Source organism: Camelus dromedarius, chromosome 12 (assembly GCF_036321535.1).
Source record: "Camelus dromedarius isolate mCamDro1 chromosome 12, mCamDro1.pat, whole genome shotgun sequence".
In the NCBI taxonomy this organism is placed as follows: domain Eukaryota; kingdom Metazoa; phylum Chordata; class Mammalia; order Artiodactyla; family Camelidae; genus Camelus; species Camelus dromedarius.
Window position 1 is genome coordinate 13,966,745 of NC_087447.1, and position 22,904 is coordinate 13,989,648.

At 40.9% G+C, this 22,904-nt stretch overlaps 1 protein-coding gene across 1 annotated transcript in view; it reads left to right on the forward strand.

Moving 5' to 3' along the window:
- The first annotated feature begins 7,402 nt into the window (after window positions 1-7,402).
- Window positions 7,403-22,904, forward strand: part of NUP160 (nucleoporin 160) — a 38,857-nt gene continuing 23,355 nt past the window's right edge. The window contains exons 1-11 of the mRNA XM_011000688.3: window positions 7,403-7,519; window positions 7,780-7,891; window positions 11,261-11,471; window positions 11,788-12,010; window positions 13,274-13,352; window positions 13,882-13,996; window positions 14,774-14,932; window positions 18,731-18,808; window positions 19,090-19,187; window positions 20,903-20,987; window positions 22,831-22,899. Coding sequence (XP_010998990.2) covers window positions 7,420-7,519; window positions 7,780-7,891; window positions 11,261-11,471; window positions 11,788-12,010; window positions 13,274-13,352; window positions 13,882-13,996; window positions 14,774-14,932; window positions 18,731-18,808; window positions 19,090-19,187; window positions 20,903-20,987; window positions 22,831-22,899 — 1,329 coding nt within the window. The 5' untranslated portion in view covers window positions 7,403-7,419. The remainder of the gene's footprint in view (window positions 7,520-7,779; window positions 7,892-11,260; window positions 11,472-11,787; window positions 12,011-13,273; window positions 13,353-13,881; window positions 13,997-14,773; window positions 14,933-18,730; window positions 18,809-19,089; window positions 19,188-20,902; window positions 20,988-22,830; window positions 22,900-22,904) is intronic.

Genomic DNA, 22,904 nt, shown 5'->3' on the forward strand with positions numbered 1-22,904 from the left:
CTAGTTATCTCCATGCTTTCAAGAATTTTTGCCTGGAATGCTCTTTCTCCTTTTTGTAGGTATCTCTTTTATAATAATTAACGTATTTTACTGTTATCTCTATTTCTTCTTTGTCTATTAAACTGATCGCGTCTCAACAGCAGAGAGCATAAAATTTTTATTCTCTCCGCAAATACATCATGAACTCTGAGTAAGTGCTAATCATCATGCTAGACCTCAGTGATACAACAGAAAACAAGGCAGACAAGACACTTGACTGCACAGATCTTCTATTTCTTTTTTTTTTAAATTGAAGTATAGTCAGTTACAACGTGTCGATTTCTGGTGTACAAGAGCTTATATTCTGAGGGATCTTTCTACCCCAGTGCCGAGCACATGGTAGGCGTGCAGTCAAGCCTGAAAGAATAAATGAAGGGTAAACGAAGGTCCTGCCAGGAATCTGACATTTAGTCGCTGTGATTAATACAGCAACACATTGGTGAAAGGCAATATAAAAAGACCTAACAGAAATAGAAAATCTTAAGTCATTTGCATTGTGGTTATATCCCAAGTCATTCTGCTATTGCTAATAGCTACTATTGAAAGTAACTGTCCAAACGGCAGGAAACCACATTCCTAGAACGTCAAAGAAAGATTACACACACACATACACAAAGTGTTCATTGTGACATAATACTAATTTCAATTAAAGAAATTATTACCTAAAAATTAACTAGATCCTTATCTTAGTAAAGCATGACTGCTGACTTCTTACAGTGCTCCTTGAACTCACTGTGTCTAGAACATGGACACGAAGGTCACAAAAGGCTCTGGAGTCAGGAAAACACTATGCACTAACAGATTTTTTAACACGTGAGGAAAATGACAATAGAACAGTGTTTCCTAACATTTTTTACCCATAGAACAGTAATTCAATGAATTATTTCTTGAAAAGAGTATAGAGTCTGGAAAACATCACACACAAGCCCCTCTCGGAGCTATGCAAAGCACACTATCATATTAATGTCTTTGAAAAGTTCTGAAGGAAAGAAATACACGGAACTTTATTGATTATCATTTCCCATGCTTATTTCAACCACCAAATTCTTCTTTCAAGGAATAGCTATTAAGTTAGTTTAGGAAAATCTGCTTTAAAGTTCAATTTATAATACCCTTCACTTACACTTACTCATTAGTGGTGATCTGGCAAACCAAGACATTCTCAAGAAAAACCAAGACTATAGTGTCAAGAAATAAAAATATTTTTTCCTATGAAAACATCTATAAATAAAAACTTGCTGCACAAGCAATAATCTTCCTCTAACATTCTGCGTTTGTTTCTAAATGAAGTTACCACCTAACCACTAGATGGCAATATGATTCCACTTATGTTACAACCATACCCTGCCAGGATGCTGATCATTTAAACGGTATTTGAGTTTTCTAAGAATGTATATGTGCATTTTTCATTCATTTAGTCATCCCTTCAAACACTTATGAGGAACTTTTAACACCTTTATTGTGGTATAATTCCTGTACAGTTAACTACACATATTTCAGATGTACACTTTGATGTATTTTGATAGATGTATGAGGAACTTTTTTCTTTGGTGGGAGGAGGTAATTAGGTTTATATTATTTATTTTTAGAGGAGGTACTGGGGATTGAACCCAGAACCTCCTTCATGTTAAGCATGCACTCTACTACTTGGGCTATACCCTCACAGCCAGAGGAACTTTCAAGTTCTGAAAAATCTCATGGATGCTGGAGAAGAGGAATGAGACAGCTGTCAAAAATTATAATTCCTGGATTCCTGAGAAATTATAAGATGCTCCATCAATTTAACAACCACTTTTTGGGGGGAGAAAGAAAGAAACATAACTACATTAAATCACATATTGATTGCATGACACTTAAAATTTTAAATAGTTTAATTTTTTCTGTTAAGCCATTTATTATGTAACACATTTTTAAATCTTTTTTAAATTCTTACTTTTTATACATGGAAAAATTTTATAGATGTGAGAAAATACTGTGTTTGGAAAGCACTGTGATAGACAAGTACCTAAGAAATTAACACAGTCTGAACTAAATGGCCCAAAGGTCACAGGTTGTGTGACTCAGAAGTTAGTTTGAGGGGAGGGTACAGCTCAGTGGTAGTGTGAAGGAAAAACCGGGCTGATCTAACAAGATAACTCATAAATCTAAGTATCGGAATACTGATCTGAGTTCTGCTGGACTAACTTGTAAATCTAGGTTAATTAGTGTTGGTTTGCTGTTCATGTTTTTTGCTAGCCAGCTGGGTTTTCAAAGATACACATCTGGCTTTGGAATGTTGGTTTGCTGCCTCCCCGCCTCCACTTTTGTGATGATAATGCTGCTAAAGCTGTTCCATGCCTATTGGCCGAATACCCCAAGCTTGTACTTTATCCTATAAAACCTCATGCGCACATCTTGGAGGTGCTCAGAGCTTCGGAGCAGAAGCCCCTCTGAGCCCGCCAGCGTAATACATCTGAGTACTCCAACCCTCCGAGTGGTGCTTGTTTCTTGACTGGCCTGTTGTTTCCGTCACAGTAGAGCATGCGCTTAGCGTGCACAAGGTCCCGGGTTCAATCCCCAGTACCGCCATTAAAAATAAATAAATTAAATAAACCTAATTCCCTCCCCTCCCCCCCAAAAATCTGAGAAATAAAGCAAATGGCAGAAGCTGGTTTTGACTCAGGGAGGCCATGCCAGTCCTCAGCGCCCTACAGACACCTGGATATTAGCCCCATAAGAACCGTGTTGCACTTCCATGGAATTGTGAGATAATAAAAGTATCATCGTTTAAACCACTAAATCTGTGGTAATTCGTTACAGCAGCGATAAAAAAAAATCATACAATCAAGCACATAGAACTCTAAAAGAAGGATGACATTGTTAGAGCAGGCTGACAGTTAGATATGAGCAGAGAAAGGGGGATGCAGGCCAAATGGCAGGAACTGGACAGAAAGGAAGGGCACAGGCCAAATGCAGGAAATCACACATCATGTAAGCACCAGGGGTCCCTGGGCAGAGAATGGAAAGCAGGAACCTCTGGGCTGATCAGCGGTCACAGCTTTTGAAGTGAAGAGCGACCTGGAGGCTGATTAAAAAAAAGGTGGGGAAAGGCAGGAATCTCCAGTGTCCAAATGTAATCTTTTGCTCATTTTGCCCTCATTTCAATAAAATTAGCCTTGCAGATTAGAAGTACCCATCATGCACCAATGCCATGATACTTCTGATCAAGACTAAATAAGGACAAAAATCTGTCCTCCCTTTGGGAAGGTGGAGTTGGGACGAAAATCAGGGACTATGACCCCAAACCCTTCCCTCCCCAGTGAATATTCTGCCCATTCATTTTTACACTCTATGTAACCAACTTGCCAAAGAAACTCAGGGCAGCTGCTCACCTGAGCCTGCCCGCTCTCCCCTTGAGAATGTACTATCCATCCCCTAATAAATCTTCAGTTCACATTCTTAGCCTCCGTGTCCCGTCTCTGAATTCTTTCCAGGACAGGACAAAAACCTAATCGCCAGCAACATCTTCACAAGTGAAATAATTCAATTTGGTAAAATTCAAGTTTCCCCAACCCATGAGTAAAAGCACAGTTACATTAAAAACGCGAACAAATTCTCCTGACTTCTGCCCCCACCTACTTAGGCAGATTCTCAGTCCCTGCTAAACAGTCCCTCAGGCATTTCTGGGAGTACCCAAGAGGTGTCTATGTTCATGACACAATCTGCCTAGGAAACAATCCATTTCTAAGTAATCTAGGTAGTTCTGCCAACAGTTAAGAACTGCTGTGCTGGCTAGCCTCCAGGCTCCCTGGAGGACCACCCCTGCTCTACCGGACACCAGTTCTTGCCAGGTACTTACCCCACCCCTTTGGTCACCAGACTTATGGAAAGCACTCCCTCCAACGTGCTGGAGCCTTTAAATAGGTAAAACTGCTCTGGGGTCGTTTGGCGGCGGGCCAAGGGAACGCTGGCTCTCTCCTTTTCCTGCACTCTCTGTGACAGCAGTCTCAGTGAAACACTGCGGGCCCTCAATGTTTCATAGAATTTGTAATGAACTTACTCTTTTTCGCTATAGTCCCCCACTCAGCCAGCAGCAGCCTCAGAGGCAAGTCCAGTGGAAGTCGGGAGGGAAACAAATCACTGTACTCAAAATGATCCCTCAACTACAGCCAAGTCTTACGGCATCATTGGACCGCTCCAGGTTCCTTCTCCAAGGCAAAATCGCTTCCCAAGACTCTTTTCAGTCCCCTTGCAAATAGGTTTCTGGCAAGTCCACTGCACCAGTTTGACAGATGTGCTCAGATATGACTGAATCTCACCTGGACTCGAGCGGGTACTCCCACTGCATGAAGACAGCAGCACACAACTGGGACCAAAAAAAAAGTGTTTCTCCTTCAAGGAGCTGCAGAAATTAAAAGGAGAGAGATAAAGTTGAATAGGGACAAAGATCTTGAAAATCAGGGCTACAGGAGCCCCTGAAAGTTTTTAACAAGTGGTACAGACCGAATGTTTATGTCCTCCCCCAAATTTACATGTTGAACGTAATCCTAATATGATGGTATTTCAAAGAGGGGCTTTGGGGAGGTCCAGTGCGTGGGGTTTTTCCACACCACCAAGCAATTAACTCACTTCCTCCCAGAAACTGACTGGGTGTCCCACAAACTTAACTCAATTCTGACACCATCCACCTGGAGATTGCAGCAGATTCTGCAAGTTAAGGGCTCAGTCCCACAACACTGCCCCCAATTCAGAGGCCAATCACAACTCCAGGTTGTCACCTATGGCCAGACCGACTGGCTATACATCAGAGGTTCCCTCGATGTTCTCCTCAATTTTGATTAATTTGCTAGAGTCACTCACAGAACTCAAAAAACCAGTCACTTACTAGAAACAGAATTAAAGAATACAAATGAACAGCCAGGTGAAAAGATACATAGGGCGAGGTCCCAAATGCAGGAGCTTCTGTTCCCATAGAGTTTGGGGCCCGGAACATGGATGCATTCTGGTTCACCAACCTGGAAGCTCTCCAAACCCCATCCTTTCTAGCTTTATGGAGGCTTCATTTCAGAGGTATGGCTGATTAAATCATTAGCCGTTGGAGACTGAACATAATCTTCAGCCTCTCTCCCCTCCCCAAGGGTTGGGGTGGTAGGGTTGAAAGTTCCAACCCTCTAATCAAGTGGTTGGTTCACCTGGCAACCCGTCCCCATCCTTAGGTTACCCAGAAACTTTCATTGCTTCATTAACATAACAAAAGACATATCTATCCTCTCGTCACTTAGGAAATTCCAAGGGTTTTAGGTGCTCTGGGCCAGGAAGAGGGACAAAGACCAAATATGATATTCTTTATATAAATTATAATCTCAAAGTGATTAGGTTATTAGGAGCCCTCATGAATGGGATTAGTGCCCTAATAAAAAAGACCCTAGAGAGCTCCCTTGCCCCTTCCACCATCTGAGGACAGAGCAAGAAGATGACTGTCTAGGAACTAAGTAGCAGGCCCTCACCAGACACTGAATGCCTTGATCTTGAACTTCCAGGGCTCCAAAACTGTGATCAGTAAATGTCAGTTGTTTAAGCCACCCAGTATATAGAATCTTTTTTTTTATTTTGGTTTTTGTTTGTTTGTTTGTTTTTTCCTCCAGAGTCCCTTTTGGGGGGGGAGGGGGAGGTAATTAGGTTTATTTTTTTAATGGCGGTACTGGGGATGTAACCCAGGACCTCATGCATGCTAAGCACACGCTTTACCAGTAAGCTATACCGTCCCCCCAACCCCAGTATACAGTATTTTGTGATAGGAGTCCAAACAAAAAGAAACAAAACAATGTACGTGGTGTTTGGGAAGAGTTACATCATAGAGTATTTGGAAAACAGAGAGACAGGGAGAGCAAGCGTAAAGTAAGATCAACTGGAGTGGGTTCAGCTACCTAAGAAGGAAATGCAGAAGGCTGTAGGAGGAAAAGTTTGAATGGAAAGATAAAAGAATGTTCCTCTGTATAGCACAGGAAACTATATTCAATATCTTTTTTTTTGAGTGAAGGTAGATTTATATTCAATATCTTTAATGAAAAAGAATATGAAAACAAATATACCTATGTATACGTATGACTGGAAGTCACCCCCTCTTCTGTACCTCCTTTCTGGCAAAAGGGAGAAAGCAACTTTACTGTACAGTGTGTTTGCTGGTCAGCAGAATGGGCCCACTGAAGGTTCAGAGTCATGATGGAGGCAGAGGGAGGCAGGCCAATGCATCTGCACATTTTTCTCCAGTTCTACGCAGCTGCAGACTTGGAGTTAATTAAAGCAGTAGTTTTTATCTGAGTATGATGATGAGGGAGAGCTAGGCAAGGGAGTAAATTAAATGGAATTTAAGCAGAGCCAGAAGGAAACATCAAAGTAGTAAGGGACAGTGAAAAGATGACAGGAACAATGGATTGTAGGTGGGACGGAGGGATTGCATTGCCGGAGTTGGTGTCCTAGGAGTGAGCTGGAAATATAGTGGAGAGCAACCCAAAATACAGAAATGAAGCAGAAGGACAGAGAAGGGTCCTGGCCACCGGTATCAACAAGAAACAATAACAGAAGTGCTTAACAAACGTTGCCTAGCAAGGGAAAAACACCTTTCCCCCTGAAAATTAGCATTTTTCCCCCAAATCGAGCATCTGTTCTGCCCTAAATATACGGGTAAAGTCGCAATACCTTCCAAACATCCAGGATCACAAATGGAAGGAAAGGCAAATTCCTTTTCACGTATGCAAGCAAGCAGCATTCAGGTAATCCCAGCAGGGTGGCAGCATCAATGTTTAAGTGAACAAATTATGATTCATTATATAAGCATACACGAATATAGTCTCTTGAAAAAATTCCAACACCAAACAAAAGGCCTCTTGCCCTTCACTCCCCATCCCAAGGGTCCCCGAAAGGTGAAGAAAAGGAGACAGGGCAGAGATTCACTTGACACCGCGGAGCAGGGAGAGGTGACGGCAAACTCGGAATCCGGCAGAGGGCGCCATACGCCCAGCCTCCCAGGACCTCACCCCTCCCGGGGGGCGCAGCCCTGCCGCCCGCGCCGCGGTTTTTAAAATGGAAACAAACTCGGCCCCGCCCCCTGCCCTGAGGCCGCCGGGAAAATGGCGCCGCTCCTTGGGGCTTCCTAGCCCGCCACGCAAAAGCTCTCGCAGGTAGAGTCTGCAGGCTCCCCTTGCCCCTCTCATCCGGCTTCCTCCCTGTCCACCCTGTCTCCAACCAAGTCGGTGGAAGCCTCACAGCTCAGAGTGGAGCCCGCCCGGGGCCTTTCCCAGCCGCTTTACCTGTCCGCTCTCCGCTCGCTCCGCCTCCGGAAGTGACGCCACCGCCCGGCCCCGCTGGTGTCCCGTCGGGCCTCGCGGCGGCGGCGGGAAGATGGCGGCGGCGGGAGCCCTGGAACGGAGCTTCGTGGAACTCAGCGGAGCTGAGCGCGAAAGGCCGAGGCACTTTCGGGAATTCACAGTTTGCGGCATTGGTACGGCAGCATCCCCGTAGGGCGCGATCCGATCCTTCCCCTCGGACTCCTCCCGTGGATCCCTAAATCTCTGACCCCCAGTTCATCCTTCTGAGCCCACATGCCTATAGCCCCGGAATCAGAGCTTCTTTAGTGTCCTACTTCTTCCCCTTTTCTCCCCCTTCGTTTTGTATGGGTTGTCAGTCCATCACCCTCCGCTTTCTCAGCGCGTGTCATCCCTGGAGAACCACGTGTGCAGGCTTCCCACTCTCCTTTTGCAGGAACTGCAAATGCCGTGGCCGGAGCCGCGAAATACAGTGAGAGCGCGGGAGGCTTCTACTATGTGGAAAGTGGCAAGTTGTTCTCCGTCACCAGAAACAGGTTCATTCATTGGTAAGTGCAGTGTTTGTCAAACCCCTCTGGAAGGTTGGGTTGTTCGGCTTCGGAATTTTCGTGGTGGTTCCCAAGGTGTCATTCATTTTCTGAAATGGTTATTGGCAGGAAAAGAGAAAGACTGTTTTCTATCTATATCTGAATCAGTGGGAAATTAAGGAGACACAGAGTTCTAGAAGAGGTTCCCTCTCAGGCAGCACTAAAAGCGGAAGGAATGTAGCGTAGGGGATAAAGCCCCAAAGACCAGTTTTATAGTGCTTTACTGTTTCCTTCATTCTACAGATACGTTTGAGCTTTTACATGACAGGCACTGCTAAGTATACTGGGGGTGATGAATAAAAACAATCACCATTTTCATCATGCAAGATACTGTAGCAGTGTAGGAATAGATGTGGACCCACCTTTCATGGGGCAGTTTTGAGAAGGAAAAAAAACATAAAACTAATGACCACACATAGGTATATAAATACAAGTTTTTCCTGCTTTCCTCAAAGGAAAAGTATAGGGGCTATAAGAGGCTAATGGGAAGACAAAATGTTATTGATGGGGCTGGAAAGGCCTCAGGTAAATCACATTTAACCTGAGACCTGAAGGATGAAATGTTAGTCGGGCAAGGGGTTGGGGGAGAGAGCAGTTCAGCAAATGGGATCACCATACGCAAAGTCCATGTGCAGACCTTGACAGGTTTGAGGGACTGACTGAAAGTCTTTGTGGCTTAAGCGCAGTGGGCAAAATGGAAAATGATGGAAGAGATGCTGAGACCAGGGAGGTAGGCAGGACTCATATCACAAAGGACCCTCAGGTCCTATTTAAGGATTTTAGGTTTTATCCTAAATTCATTGAGCGCTCACTGGAGGGTTTTAAAGGGTTACTAATGTGATCAAAATTGCATTTTTAAATAACCAGTCTACTTTGTGGGAAGTGTTGAGGGACACGGGTGGGAGGGTGTCTCGGGAGGTAAAAGAATTTACCAAAGACGAAGGGTGAAAATAGGGAAGGAGTTTATTAGGTGCACTGTCATAGACAACAGCAGGCCACACAGAGGAGAGGCAAGTGTGTGAGCGCTGAGGGTGAACGTGCAGGGCCTTTCATTGAGGAAGGGGCTGTGAACACAAAGGAATAGGGGAACAGATTTTTGACTGGCTATGAGTGAGGTAAGGGTCTTTGGTGTATGGTAAGGTAGTGGAATTTACGACTCCGATAAGGAGGAAACGCGGACTGAGACAAGTCAGCCTGAGCTGTTGTGAGGTTAGCCATTTCCCAGGGCTATTAATCCTGCTAGGGCAAACACACATCAGAAAAGGATGTACTTTACCTTCTGAAGAGGAGCAGGCAGATGCCTGAGGGCTGGGAGTTTGGGAGTCGCAGGGCCTCAGCAGGCACCAGTTGGTACCACAGAAAGTAAGTTGGGTGGGATGGGTATAATACAAAAGAACAATTTGTTTTTATGATGGACCAAATAAGTCATATTGGTGACTCAGTTGTGGGAGTGACTAGGAAAAAAGAAATAGGTGGATTCAAGATATACATAGAAGGCAGCTTCATTAGGAATTGATGATAGATCGGATATGGGATAAGGAATGGTAAAGGAAAAATAGGTTTCTGGTGTGACTAAACAGACTTTGGGCAGAGGGATTGTCATCTACTGAGATATAGAAATGGATTTTGAAGAAATGTGAATAATTCTTTTAGATGTACTAATGAAGTATCTGTGTAGCAGCCCTTTGGCAGTGTGAAGTAGGCATTGAAATGTATAGGTCTGAGGCTCAGAAGAAAAGACCTATGTTAGAGTTACAAATCTTATTTATTTCAGAAATATTTTTGAATGCCTAGTATGTTCCACTCAACGTTTAGGGACTGAGGATATAGCAGGGAACAAAGCACAGTCCTTATTCTTGTGGAGGGAGCAGGTGATCAACAGTAACTCCCTAAAATCAGGTAAATATAGTTTGTAAGGTGGTAAGTGGAATAGAGAAGAAGGAAGGGGAATTATTATTAATATTTTATATAGGGTAGTCGGGCAAGACCCAGTGATAAGTTGATATTTGAGAAGAAGAAGTAAGGATATCTGGGGGATGAGAATTTTAGGTACAGCCTTCCAAGAAAAAGGAATGAAAAGTGCAAAAACCCTGAGACAGGAGCTTGTGTGTTGTTTTCAAAGAATGGCAAGGGGCCAGGAGTCTGCAGCTGAGTGAAGAAAGGATAGAGAAATAAGGTAGCCAAGGACCAGATTAGGGCCTTGTTGGCTATTTGAAGGCTTTGACTTGTACTCTGAGTGAGATGGGAGGGTTTTAAGTGAAGGAATGGCATGGTCTAAGTTGTGTTTTTAAAGGGTTGCTGTGGCCGCTGTGTTGAGAACAGAATGTAGTGGAAAGAGGGTGGGAGTAGGAAGACCACCTGGAGGTTGGTGCCACGTTGCAGACATTAGATGATGATGGCTTAGGCCAGGGCTGGTATTGGCAGAGGCAGTGAGAGAGGTTCTGATTGTGGATGCGGTTTAAGTTGAAATTGTTAGGATTTACTGTTGGATCAGATGTAGGGTACACAGAAAGAGAAGATTCAAGGGTGACCCCCAGATTTTTGACTTGAACAACTGGAAGTTATAGAGATGGCCATTAATGAGTTGGAAAAGAGCACAGGTGAAGAGGGTTTGCTGGGTCCAAGAGTTCTGTTTTGGACAGGTTTGGTTTGAGATCCCTGTGAGATACGGAAGGGGAAGTGCTGAGGCGTAGTCAGGAGTTCAAAGGAGGGTCTGGGCTGAAGACACAGTTGAGGAATTGTTGGCATTCAGTGCCATTTAAAGCTGCTACACTGAACGAGATCACCTAGAGAATGGATTCGGGTAATGTGGTAGACGGGGTGATGGGAAGTTCGGGCATTCCCAGCATGGTGCTTTCTGTGGTTCTAAAGCTACCACGTGGCAGAGCTGTGCCTGAAGAAGAGTCTGCCCTGCATCTTAGCAGGAAGATGTCACAGAAGGGGAAATACTCACATTTATTAAGGTCATTGTAGTTTGACACTGTAGTAATATATGTGGAGGCCACATTCCACTATAACTAATAAGGGTGTATGGTGTGAGATTTCATTATAGTGGAGTTTAGTGGCATTGAATATTCTTCTTAAAGAAAATGGACTATCAAGTTTGGGAATGCTTCCATTTAACAATTGTATAGTAAGATTTGAATTTTATATAATGCTGTGTTTTGTAGACTATATAGTGTGGTGGTTTGGAATTGGTCTGAGTTTGTTTATCCAAAATTTTCAAGTTGAGAGACTTCACCTGGACACTATTGCCATACATTTCAATGCAATAATAAGTTAGAAAGAAAAGCATAAACTTTTAAAACAAATGTCTTTTCTTTTTAATAGGAAGACCTCTGGAGATACATTGGAGCTGGTGGAAGAGTCACTGGACATAAATCTGTTGAATAATGCAGTTCGCCTCAAATTCCAAAATTGCAGCCTCTTACCTGCAGGGGTTCATGTCTCTGAGACTCAGAATCATGTGATAATCTTGATATTAACCAATCAAACAGTGCACAGGTTACTTTTACCACACCCTTCCCGGATGTACAGGAGTGTAAGTTGGTTAAGTGTAATATCCTTTATTTCCCAAGTTACTCTGACTGTCACAGATTTAGTGCTGAAGCAGTGTCCTGCGAAATTGAAGAAAATTCAGATTCCTTGCTAGCCCTAATGAAGCATATTTTCATGATTACTACTTAAAATGATAAGACACATTCTAAGTTGAAAAGAATAGTTGTCTTACAAAAGAATAGCTTTCTTTTTAAGCTCAACAATTTTTTACTTTAAAAACTTTTGTAGTAACTGAGAGGAACTGCACAAAATCCAGTTTATTTTCATTTAACAGATTTTTCTTTTTAATTACTCCACAGGAGTTGGTAATTGAAAGTCAGATGCAATCAATATTCACTGACATTGGAAAAGTTGATTTCAGGGATCCCTGCCACTATCAGTTAATTCCAGCAGTTCCTGGACTCTCACCAAATTCTACCACGTCAGCAGCCTGGCTTAGCAACAACGGGGAGGCTCTGTTTGCTCTACCATCTGCCTCTGGGGGAATCTTTGTTCTTAAACTACCTCCTTATGACATACCCGGTAAGAATGGGAGCTGAGCATGGGTTTAATTTTAAACAAAGGAATATTGGCATTAAAGCAGACATTAGAAGTCCAAGGCCATCATCCGATGTAGGAATTGCTTCTATACTAGCCCTAAAATGGTCGCTCATTATTGTTTGCCTAATGAGTCCCTAATGCTTGACCGTGTTTTCCCAAAAGGGCAAGATTTTATACAGTGGATGAGGAGTTGTACAGCTTATTTGAGTAGAGAAAACAAAACTGTAAGACAGTTCTTTTCTAAGGCCTTTAGTAGAGATGAGTTGACTGGTTATCTGCCTTCAGTTTGAGGTACTGTAACTAAAGTAAATTAACTGAAACAAGGAAGTTCATTGCTAATAACCCTGTCCAGGTCACCGCTCACTTGCCTGGATTATTGCATTTGCTTCCTAAAGATCTCCCCAGATCTGTCCTCACCCCTCTGCAGAAACTTCTCAGGCAGACTGATACATTTGAAACCTAAGTTGAGTCATGTCACTCTGTTCCTCAAAGCCCTCAAATAGGGCTGTTCTTCATCTCACTCTGAATAAACCCAAAGTCCTTACGGTGATGCCCTGCTGCCTCTAACCTCACCTTCTTCTTTCCCCTTCTGCTCTACACCAGCCACATGCCTTCTTGCAGCTCCTTGAACATTCCAAGCACACCTACCTCAGGGCTTTTGCAGGGGATAGTCCCCCAGATACCAGCGTGGCTCATTTCCGCAGCTCCTTTAGGTCTTTATTCCGTGCCAGTGAGGCCTTCCCTGACCACCTTTTTAAAATTGCAACACCCCACCTTCACCCCCACCATTAGCATTCATTATGCCCTTTCTGTGTTTTATTTTTCTAACCAATTATCTGTCCCTGCTTCTCTCTTCCTCTCAATGGAATGTAAGCTCTATGAGGACAGGAGTATTTTAATTTGTTTTGTTGACTGTTGTATCAGCAGCACCTAGAACTGTACCTGGCACATGAGAGGTGTCCAGTGTTTCTTTTGGAAGAATGAAGCGATTCTTCTGAGCAGGAATATAATTTACTGTTTGTAAATGGCAAAAATTTCTTCTAGGAATGTAAAGATGCTGTTTTTATTGATCTAATAATGATTCAAAGTATCTAAGGTGTGATACATGTAGAAAGGTGTATTACGTAGAAGCCCATCACCTGTCATAAATTCCTCATTTATGATTGCATCCTCCTCACCTTTGGGTTTCACCAAGTATGGTCAAGAGGTGCCTTGGATATGACTGGTTTGTTTTCAACCTTGTAGGGATGGTGTCGGTTGTGGAGCTGAAACAGAGTTCAGTAATGCAACGGTTGCTTATAGGCTGGATGCCAACAGCTATCAGGTGGGTGGTCTCTGGTAGGTAAATCAAAGGGCGTGAGAATTTAATCTTTTTGCACTGGTCAGCACTTGCTAGCGCTCCCAGTCTGACTCCAAGGCAGTGGAACATTATACTAGGAAGGAGAAGGGGCTACACAGCATCACGTTCCCTCTGAGAAGAGCCACACTCCAGAGCCCACTTCATTTGGGACTGGACACTTTGATGACAGAAACTGGCTTACTGTATTTCTTCTCACAACATCCAGTTCAGTGCTCTGCCCTGACTTACCAAATCTAATTTTGTGTAATATTAGAAGTAGAAAGTTTGATTTTTAAAACAGTATTCCATTGATATTTAGAGAGTTTTAAAATTTATCGTAGTAATTGGTTATAAGTCAAATGAAAAATGTAATTCTCTTAGACCAGCCTGAAAACTATTGCTCCTTCTGTTAAGAGTGTGCATTTATAATTGTATCTTGTCTCTTAAATTGCAAGTTCTGATGATTAAATAATTTGCAACAATAGAACTCTAAAACTTGGCCTTATGTTTTTAGAGGTGATCAGGGGCCTTCGGATCGTCCCCTCAGTCTTGCTGTTCATTGTGTTGAACACGATGCCTTCATCTTTGCTCTGTGTCAAGATCATAAATTACGAATGTGGTCTTATAAGGTAAATGCTACGTTTATAGTTACTGTAAGTTAAAATAGGATTGCGAATTATAAGGGAATTTAAATAAATCTTACTTCCTCTCTTAGAAGAGCTCTGGTAAGAGCTCTTAGTTTGGAAATTTTCATATTTAGACAGTTTCATTTACTTTATTTTTCATACATTTCTCCTCTTTTTGTATTTTTATTTTGAAAATTATGAGTCCTACAGAAAAGTGAGGTGGTACAGAGTATACTCTTCACTTAGGAACAAATGTGTTTTTAAAATACAAGTTGGTAAAATAGTTTTCAAGATTTTCAAACAAAACAGCTGATGATTTTTTCTATTGGAACTAAAGAGATATTTTCATCTCAGCCTTTAAAAAAAGCACTCTTCAGCAGATAAATTAGATAGGCTGCTAGATATGGATGTACATTCTTTTTTTTTTTAATGGGGGAGGTAATTAGGTTTATTTATTTGTTAATTTTTAGGGGAGGTACTGAGGATTGAACCCAGGACCTTGTGCGTGCTAAGCATGTGCTCTAGCGCCTGAGCTATATCCTCCCCTCTTTAATTTTTTAATTATTTTTTTATTTTTTGTTGGGGGAGGTAATTAGGTTCTTATTTGTTTATTTTTAATGGAGGTACTGGGGATTGAACCCAGGAATTTGTGCATGCTGGGCAGGCACTCTACCACTGAGCTATACCCTCCCCTGTTGGATGTACATTCTTTAAAAAGGGAAGGCGTTTTTCTAACCTGAATATTCTCTGATACTACTTATTAACTCTTACCTTGGGCAGGACCAAATGTGCCTGATGGTCGCCGACATGCTGGAGTATGTCCCTGTGAATAAAGACCTTCGGCTGACTGCTGGGACTGGTCACAAACTGCGGCTTGCTTATTCCCCTTCCATGGGACTCTACCTGGGGATATACATACATGCACCAAAGCGAGGACAGGTATGAAACCAGTAAGACTCGTATCAAGTTGTATTCTGTGTAGACTGATGTGGGAAGTAGCTGTAGACTCACTGAGTCTGTTTAAACTCTGCACACCAACCTAGATGTTTCATGTGTTGTTCCACAGAGATTGTTGGTTTTATGCTAATATGAGAATGAAAAGATCTTGAAGGAGAAGTCACAATGAAGAGGGGTAGAGAGTTTAAAGGAGTATGAAAGGAAAGATTAACCCAAAACTAAACAAGAAAGAGTCATCTGGAAAGTATGGGTAAAAAACAATGGAGTTATGATAGGGACGTAGGTGCTATTAAGTGGTTGAGGGGAAGTTAATTTTTAGAAATAATTTTGCTCATCATCCAGACACTATCTGTTGTGTGTATGTAGATGAAGTATTTAGGATGCAATGTAATGGTGTAATCATATAATAAACAGCCACTTGTTGGGTATTATGTGTTCCTTTTATGTACATCAATAGCAAACGCTTGGACCATGCCTGCTGTGGGCTTACACACTACACATGTCATCCATTTAATCCTAATAACATTCCAGTGAGGTGGGGTTTGTTCTCATGCTGCTGGAGCTCTGACTCCCCATGCTGGGTGCTGCTTTGCTTGGGTGCCCTCCTCACCGCTGTTGGGCTCTGATGTCCCTGTCCAGGTTGTCCCTCCATATGGATGCTCTCCTCACCCTGTCTGGGCCCTGACACTCTGCAATAGTCCACCCCCATGCAGTGGACACCCTCCTCACCTACTTGGGCTCTAAGCCCCAGTGCAGACTGCCACCCTGCATAGACACTCTCCTCATCCTGCTTGAGTTTTCACCCTGCGCCAGGCCTTCGATATATGTGGAAACCCTCTTGCCCTGCTCATGCACCTCACCCTAAGCCAGGCTACTGCCAAACATGGAGACCTTCTTACCTCCTTGGATTCTTGATTAGTTCTACGACCCCCTCCTTGGGCTTGATAATTTGCTAAAATGACCCACAGAACTTAGGGAAGGACTCACTTTTATTTACGAATTTATTGTATGATAAAGGTTACAGAAAAACAGCCAGATGAAGAGGTACGTAGTGCAAGGTCCAGAAGGGTCCCAGGGTGTTGGGGCATGCCACCCTCTCTGTACATGGATGTGTTCACCAACCTGGAAGCTCTCTAAACACTGTACCTTAGGGATTTTTATGGCGGCTGCATCACATCGCCATAGTGGATTATTGACTCAATCTTCAGCCTCCTTTTGCTTTCCAGAGGATGGGAGTCAGGGATGAAAGTTCCAAGCTTGGTCTTTCTGGTGACCAGCCCCCACCCTGAAGCTATCCAGGAGTCATCTCCTTAGAACAGAAAGTGTTCCTATCATCCAGGAAATTCCAAGAGGTTTAGGAGCTCTGTGTCAGGAACCAGTGTCCAAAACCAAATGTTAGAACAAAAGATGCTTCTCACACCCTTATCACTCAGGAGATTGAAAGGGTTTTAGGAGCTGGTGTCAGAAGCCAGGGACAGAGATCACTATATATATTTATTATTACCTCACAGATTCTGATACAGATTGTGTTGGCTCTGTAGATCATGTTGGAAATTATTGCCATCTTAGCAGTATTAAGGCTTTTGGTTCATGAACATAAGCTGCTTTTCCATTTATTTAGATCTTTAATTTTTTTTTAACAATGTTTTGTAGTTTTCGGAGTGTAACTTGTGGTTTTTTCTATCAGTCTATTCCTAGGTATTTTATATTGTAAGTGAAATTATTTTCTTAATAACATTTCAAATTGCTCATTGCAGGTTTATAGAAATACAGTTTTTTTAATATTGATCTTGTGTCCTGTAACCCTGCTGAACTCTTATTAGGGTTAGGGTTAGGATTAGAGTGGGACTTTTTAAATTTATAGGACAATAGAATCTGCCAATAAAGGTAGTTTTACTACTTTCCAATCTGGAGACTTTTTCTGTTGTTTTTGTTTAATTGCCTTGGAAAGATCCTCCAATACAGTGTTGAATAGAAATGACAAACGTTGACATCCATGTCTTCGCCCTGATGTAAGAGAAAAAGCTTTTAGTGTTTCACCATTGAGTGTGATGTAAGCTGTGAATTGTTTCATTAATGCCCTTTATCGTGTTGAGGAAGTTCCTCTCTATTCCTAGTTTGTTAAGGGTTTTTATCATGAAAGGATATTCAGTTTGGTGCCTCTCCCTTGATTCACATTGACACCAATATTTTACTCACCTTTGCTTTTGCATTATTAGTGCAAATATTAACACAGTGAAAATGGCAAATAATGTAGTATTATAAAAAAGAGTTTTGACCTCATTGAAACAGTCTCAGGGACTTCTTGGAATCTATGGCCCACATTTTAAGAACCACTGCTCTGAAAGTTATGTTGAAGGTGAATGTGGTATTCTAGGAGTAGTATCAAATTGAGCAGAGCTATTACCTCCTTTGTTTTGAGCATTATGGTTCTATTAATGAGGCCTAAAATCAGATGCACTTTCTTAGCAGCTATGTAACACTTCTTTACCAGTCAGCGTATAATGAAGTTGAGGTCTTTTTTTTCTTAAATAAAAACTGTTCTTCAGCGTGTTTTTTCTCCCTAATCTGCATATTTGAAGATTCTCTTTTTAATCTCTATAATGCTTTACATCCATTCCTATTAATCTCATTTGTTTCTTCTCGGTTTTCTTTTGGTTCTTTAGATTCTAATACTGTTAATAAGTGCATTAGTTTAATCATTTCAAGCATCATATCCTCAGTGTTAGAAGGATGCCATCTGTATTTCCACACTATTAAAAATCTCAAGACAGAAGTCCTACTGTAGACCTATGGTGTGGTCCGTGGAATGGTCCTGAGCCACAAATTGTTTGTTACCAGTTTGCAGTAACATAAGTACAGAAAGTGAGAGAACACATTCACAAACTTGTGCAGTGACTTGACATTGCCACAGACATCCACATTCAAGATGTCTGGTACTTTGGTAAAAATATAAACTTAAAAATAGGTTTCTGACCATAGTGAGATACCCCATGACACACATTAAGATAGCTACTGTAGGGGGAAATAAATAGAAAATATCAAGTGTTGGCAAGGATGTGGAGACATTGGGACCCTTGTCCATTGCTGGTGGGAATGTGAAGTTTTGCAGCCACTATTGAAAACAGCATGGTGGTTCCTCAAAAAATTAGTCATAGAATTTCTATATGATCAAGTAACTCCATTTCTGGGTATATATCCAAAAGAATTCAAAGTAGGGTCTTGAGGTGGTATTTGTACACCCATGTTCATAGCAACAATATTCCCAGTAGCCCCAAAGTGGAAGCGTCCTAAGTCTTCATTGATGAATGAATGGATAAGCAAGATGTATATACATAAAATGGGTTATTCAACTTTTAAAAGGAAGGAAATTCTGACACATACTGTAACATGGATGAACCTTGAGTATGTTATGCTAAGTGAAACAGAGTCACAAAAAGAAATACTGTTAAGATTCTGTTATATAGAGTAGTCAAGGTCATAGAGACAGAAAGTAGAATGGTGGCTGTCGGGGCCGGAGGGAGGGGGAATCGGGAGTTGTTTAATGGGTATAGAGTTTCAGTTTTGCACAATGAAAAAAGTTTTGGAGATTGGTTGCACAACAGTGTGAATGTACTTAATACTACTGAAGCACATGCTTCAAAATAGTTCAGATGGTAAATACTTTCTGTAATTTATTACACTTTTTAAAACATTTGGTTTCTGAATGCCAGTGTGTTGCTTAGAAAAATAGCTTGTTGATTATTTCAAGTACTAAATCACCAACTTGTGTTTTAACAGTTCTGCGTTTTCCAGTTGGTGAGCACTGAGAACAACCGCTACAGTCTAGATCACATTTCCTCACTGTTCATTTCTCAGGTAGGTTGAATCATCCTTTGCTTATCACATTAGTACAGGAAAGAAGCATTGACTAACTAACTATGTTGTAATGGGATTGAAATCTAAAAATGGAGTATTTAATGAAATTTCACGCAAAAAAATTTCATTTGGATTTTACCAAATTCATGTGGTACTGTCTTTTGTTTTCATGCTTTTACCTCTCCTGCCAATACAAATTTAAGTCGCCATAAATTAATACCTTTTCTTTCTTATTTTAACCTGTTTTTTTGTTTGTTTTTTCCCCCTACATTTCCTCCTAGGAGACACTGATTGACTTTGCCTTAACCTCCACGGATATCTGGGCCCTGTGGCATGATGCTGAGAACCAAACAGTTGTAAAATACATCAACTTTGAACAGTACGGGTCCCTCCCCTCTATCATCCTACCTTACCGCAAGCAGTTTCATACTTAGAAAACCAGAGAGCTCTTTATGTAGAACCAAAGTCAGATGTTTGCATTTAAAGGATTCATCCCTGGATTTGCCTGTTTTCTGACATAACTTCTTTTGAATTTTGTGTTATTTCCAACCTCATGGTTTTAGGACAAAATAAGGATTCTTAAAGTCGGAATGAGGTTAAAAAAAAATAGTACCATATTTCTTGGGATAAGATAGCTCATATCCAAAAAAATTCTAATCTGGATATTTTCTTTCCTTCTGAGCAAAGACTGTTTCTGATACCTACAACTTCCAAAAGACACTGCAACCCCTTTGGGGTCTCAGTTTCCTCATCATAAGAGGGTGAATGTAATAGATTCCTCATTGTAATAGATTGAATGAGTACCATGTTTTTCAAACTTTTTTAAAAAGCAGGAAACCCTTTTTTTCAAAAAATAATGAACTCTAATATATAACAAATTAGTATTTTATGAGTATAAAATTATAATACAATTTAACATTGGTAATCTCTAATGTTAGACATGTGATATGTTTGTTATCTGATTTTTTTAATGTACATGATATTCACTTAAAATTTTTTAATACTTACAAAATACATTTTAAAGATGAATTTTGAATCAAACACTTGTGTAATCCCTGAAACACCTGTGGAGGATCCCCTGGAATGCAGCTTGACATCCCTGAAACTACAGTTGACCCTTAAACAACAAGTATTTGAACTGTGGGGTCCACCTAATGCACAGACTTTTTTAGTAGTAAATACTGTATACAGTGCTATTCGACCTGTGGTTGCTTGAATCCACAGATATGGAGGGCCAACTGTAAGTTATACATGGATTTTCAGGGGGAGGGTATAGCTCAGATATAGGGCAAATGCTTAGCATGCAGGAGGTCCTGGGTTCAATCCCCAGTACTTCCTCTATAAAATAAATAAACCTAATTACCATCCCCCCACCCTGCCTAAATAAAAATAATTAAATTATGCAATAATAATTTTTTTTTAAGTTATACATGGATTTTGGACATGCAGAGGGTTGGCACTCATAAACCCCATGTCATTTAAGTCAACTGTAAACTAATTGAATCCAAAGAGACCCTCATAACCTTGTATTCTAGAATAGAATTCTAGGAATGGTTGCCCCTAGATTGACCCTGAGCCACACCTCAGAAAATTGAATACTCCTCATACATGACATCTAAGCAAAATGGTAAAAAAGCAAAAAATCTGGAGTCAGATGAGTGTATGAATACTGGTTTTACTACTTACTATCTGTGAGATACCACAAACCCCACTTTTCATATCTTCGAAATGAGTGCAATGCATCCTTCAAAGAGTTATCATGAGACACATGTGAGTAGTATCTATTAACTGCACCTAGCATAATGTCTAGCATATAGTAAATGTAGAATGAAAGTTAATTATTATTTATAGATTTGTGTTTAGAGTTTTAATTTCAGGAAGGTGCCTGTTAAGATGGGTAAGAGCACTTCTATAATCCAGACTCTGCTATGAATATGTTTCTCTTCTTTTGGAAAAGTTTTTAATAGAATTGATCAAGCAACAGTTGCAGAAGTTCAGTGATGGGACCCTCCCTGCCCTGATACTGCCAACAGCATAAGCAGCATTTTTATTCATCATCTTTTCGTAGACTGATAGTCTTTTTTCTCTCTGTAGTAATGTTGCAGGTCAGTGGAATCCAGTTTTTATGCAGCCTCTGCCAGAGGAAGAAATTGTTATCAGAGATGATCAAGACCCCAGAGTAAGCAATGCTAAAGTCTTACGTAAGGGGATGGTTTCCCCTGATCATTAGTTTGAAAGGAACCCGTTGTATTAGCAGAACTCTTTCAGAGGTAGAGGGAAGAAACCCACCTCAAACGGATGTAAGCTGTAAAGGAGAATGTATTGGCTTGTGTGGCTGAGAAATTCAGTTGCCTGGTTTCAGCCATGTCTGGAACAACGCCTTCAGGGCCTGATCTCTCCTTTGTCTCTTTTTGCTTTCCTCCTTGTTGGGTTTATTGTCAGGCAGGCTCCCTGAGCAAACTTGCATTCTGTGAACTTAGCAGCCCTAGGGGAAGGAGCACTTCTGTCCCAGGTCCCGGAGTTGACACTGGCCTGGCTTGAGTCATGTGCTAATTCCTGACATAGTCACTTTGATCAGAAGGAATAGAATGTTCTGGCTTGGCATGAGAAACACATGCAGCCTGTGCCTTGCTGTTGTCGAGGGAGGTGAAGTCAGTTGCATCTGGGTAGGGGAGGAATGGTTCCCCAGAGAAAGATAAGGGACTTGTTAGTAAAAGAAGGGAACATGGATTCTGGACAGATACAGACAGTAGGTGTCCAGTATACTAACCATGTTATTCTGTGTCTAGTTCATGTTATTATATGCACATGAACTAGAAGTAAGCTGAATTCTGGTAGAGGTGTATGCTATGAGGAATGTAACTTCAAGTGAGAAGGCAATAGAGTAAAACAGGCCAGTCTCCCTGTTTTTCAGGGACACCCTTGAGATAAGTGGAAGAAAAAGTTTTCAGTTGATGCATTAATGTTAAAATGAAATTAAAGATGATGGGCTCTGGCTCTGAAACGATGACTACTTGTAAGATTGGAAAACCCACTTTGAACGTCTGAAATTGAATATTGCTATATTGTTAATCTCTAATCTCAAGAGTTTATTGGTACTTGACTTTTGTCTAAAAACCAAAAGCATGTGCTAATTATTAAAATCCTTGTTTTTCTCCTTCATTTTGGTCATTTTATTATCCCCCTGAACCTCGGTAAAAGGAAGGAAACTTGAATGAAGATCAATCAGGTTTGCTGCTTATTGACAAATCTGGTTTATGAAATTTGGTCAAAATAAGGAGCAGTACAAGACTTTTCATTTTATTCTCTAGACTTCATTTCCCCAATTGTGAGAGCTTGTTGCAGTTATTTTTGTTTTTTGTTTTTTTACTTATAATACCTACTATTGGTTCTTTTTCTTTTATATGTGAACCATAAAATGAGTTCTTTTGTTGATGGTGTAGAAATCAGCTTAATTATTCTCTTACCAAATTTTTATCTCTTCCATTCACCTCTTCCATTTAAGATTGGCATTTGAACTAATACATATAAAATAGATAAACAAATTTATACTGTACAGCATAGGGAACTATATTCAATATCTTATAGTAACTTACAGTGAAAAAGAATATGAGGATGAATATATGTATGTTCCTATGACTGAATTGTTATGCTGTACACGAGAAATTGACACAACATTGTAAACTGACTATACTTCAATAAAAATATATTTTAAAAAATAGGTAAAAAAAAAAATAAGATTGGCATTTGACAAGCTGTGTTTTCTAGTGGAACCCACTGAGGTGCTCCGTGAAGAACACAGAATTTTCAGGACAGTACATCTAGTTGAGTTGAAAACACTTGCAATCTTCACTTTCAGCATGAAAACATGCCTGCTCTGTTACCTGTTATTGCTCAAATGCAGAAAGACAAAATTTCCACGTTCATATGATAGAAATGCAAACTTTGAGTTCTTCCTTCAAATTTTTCCAGTTTTTATCTTTTTTAGAATGGTATTAATTCTTCTTTTAATGTTCTAACAGGAGATGTACTTGCACAGTCTTTTTACACCTGGACGATTCATAAATGCAGCTTTATGTAAAGCTTTACAGGTCAG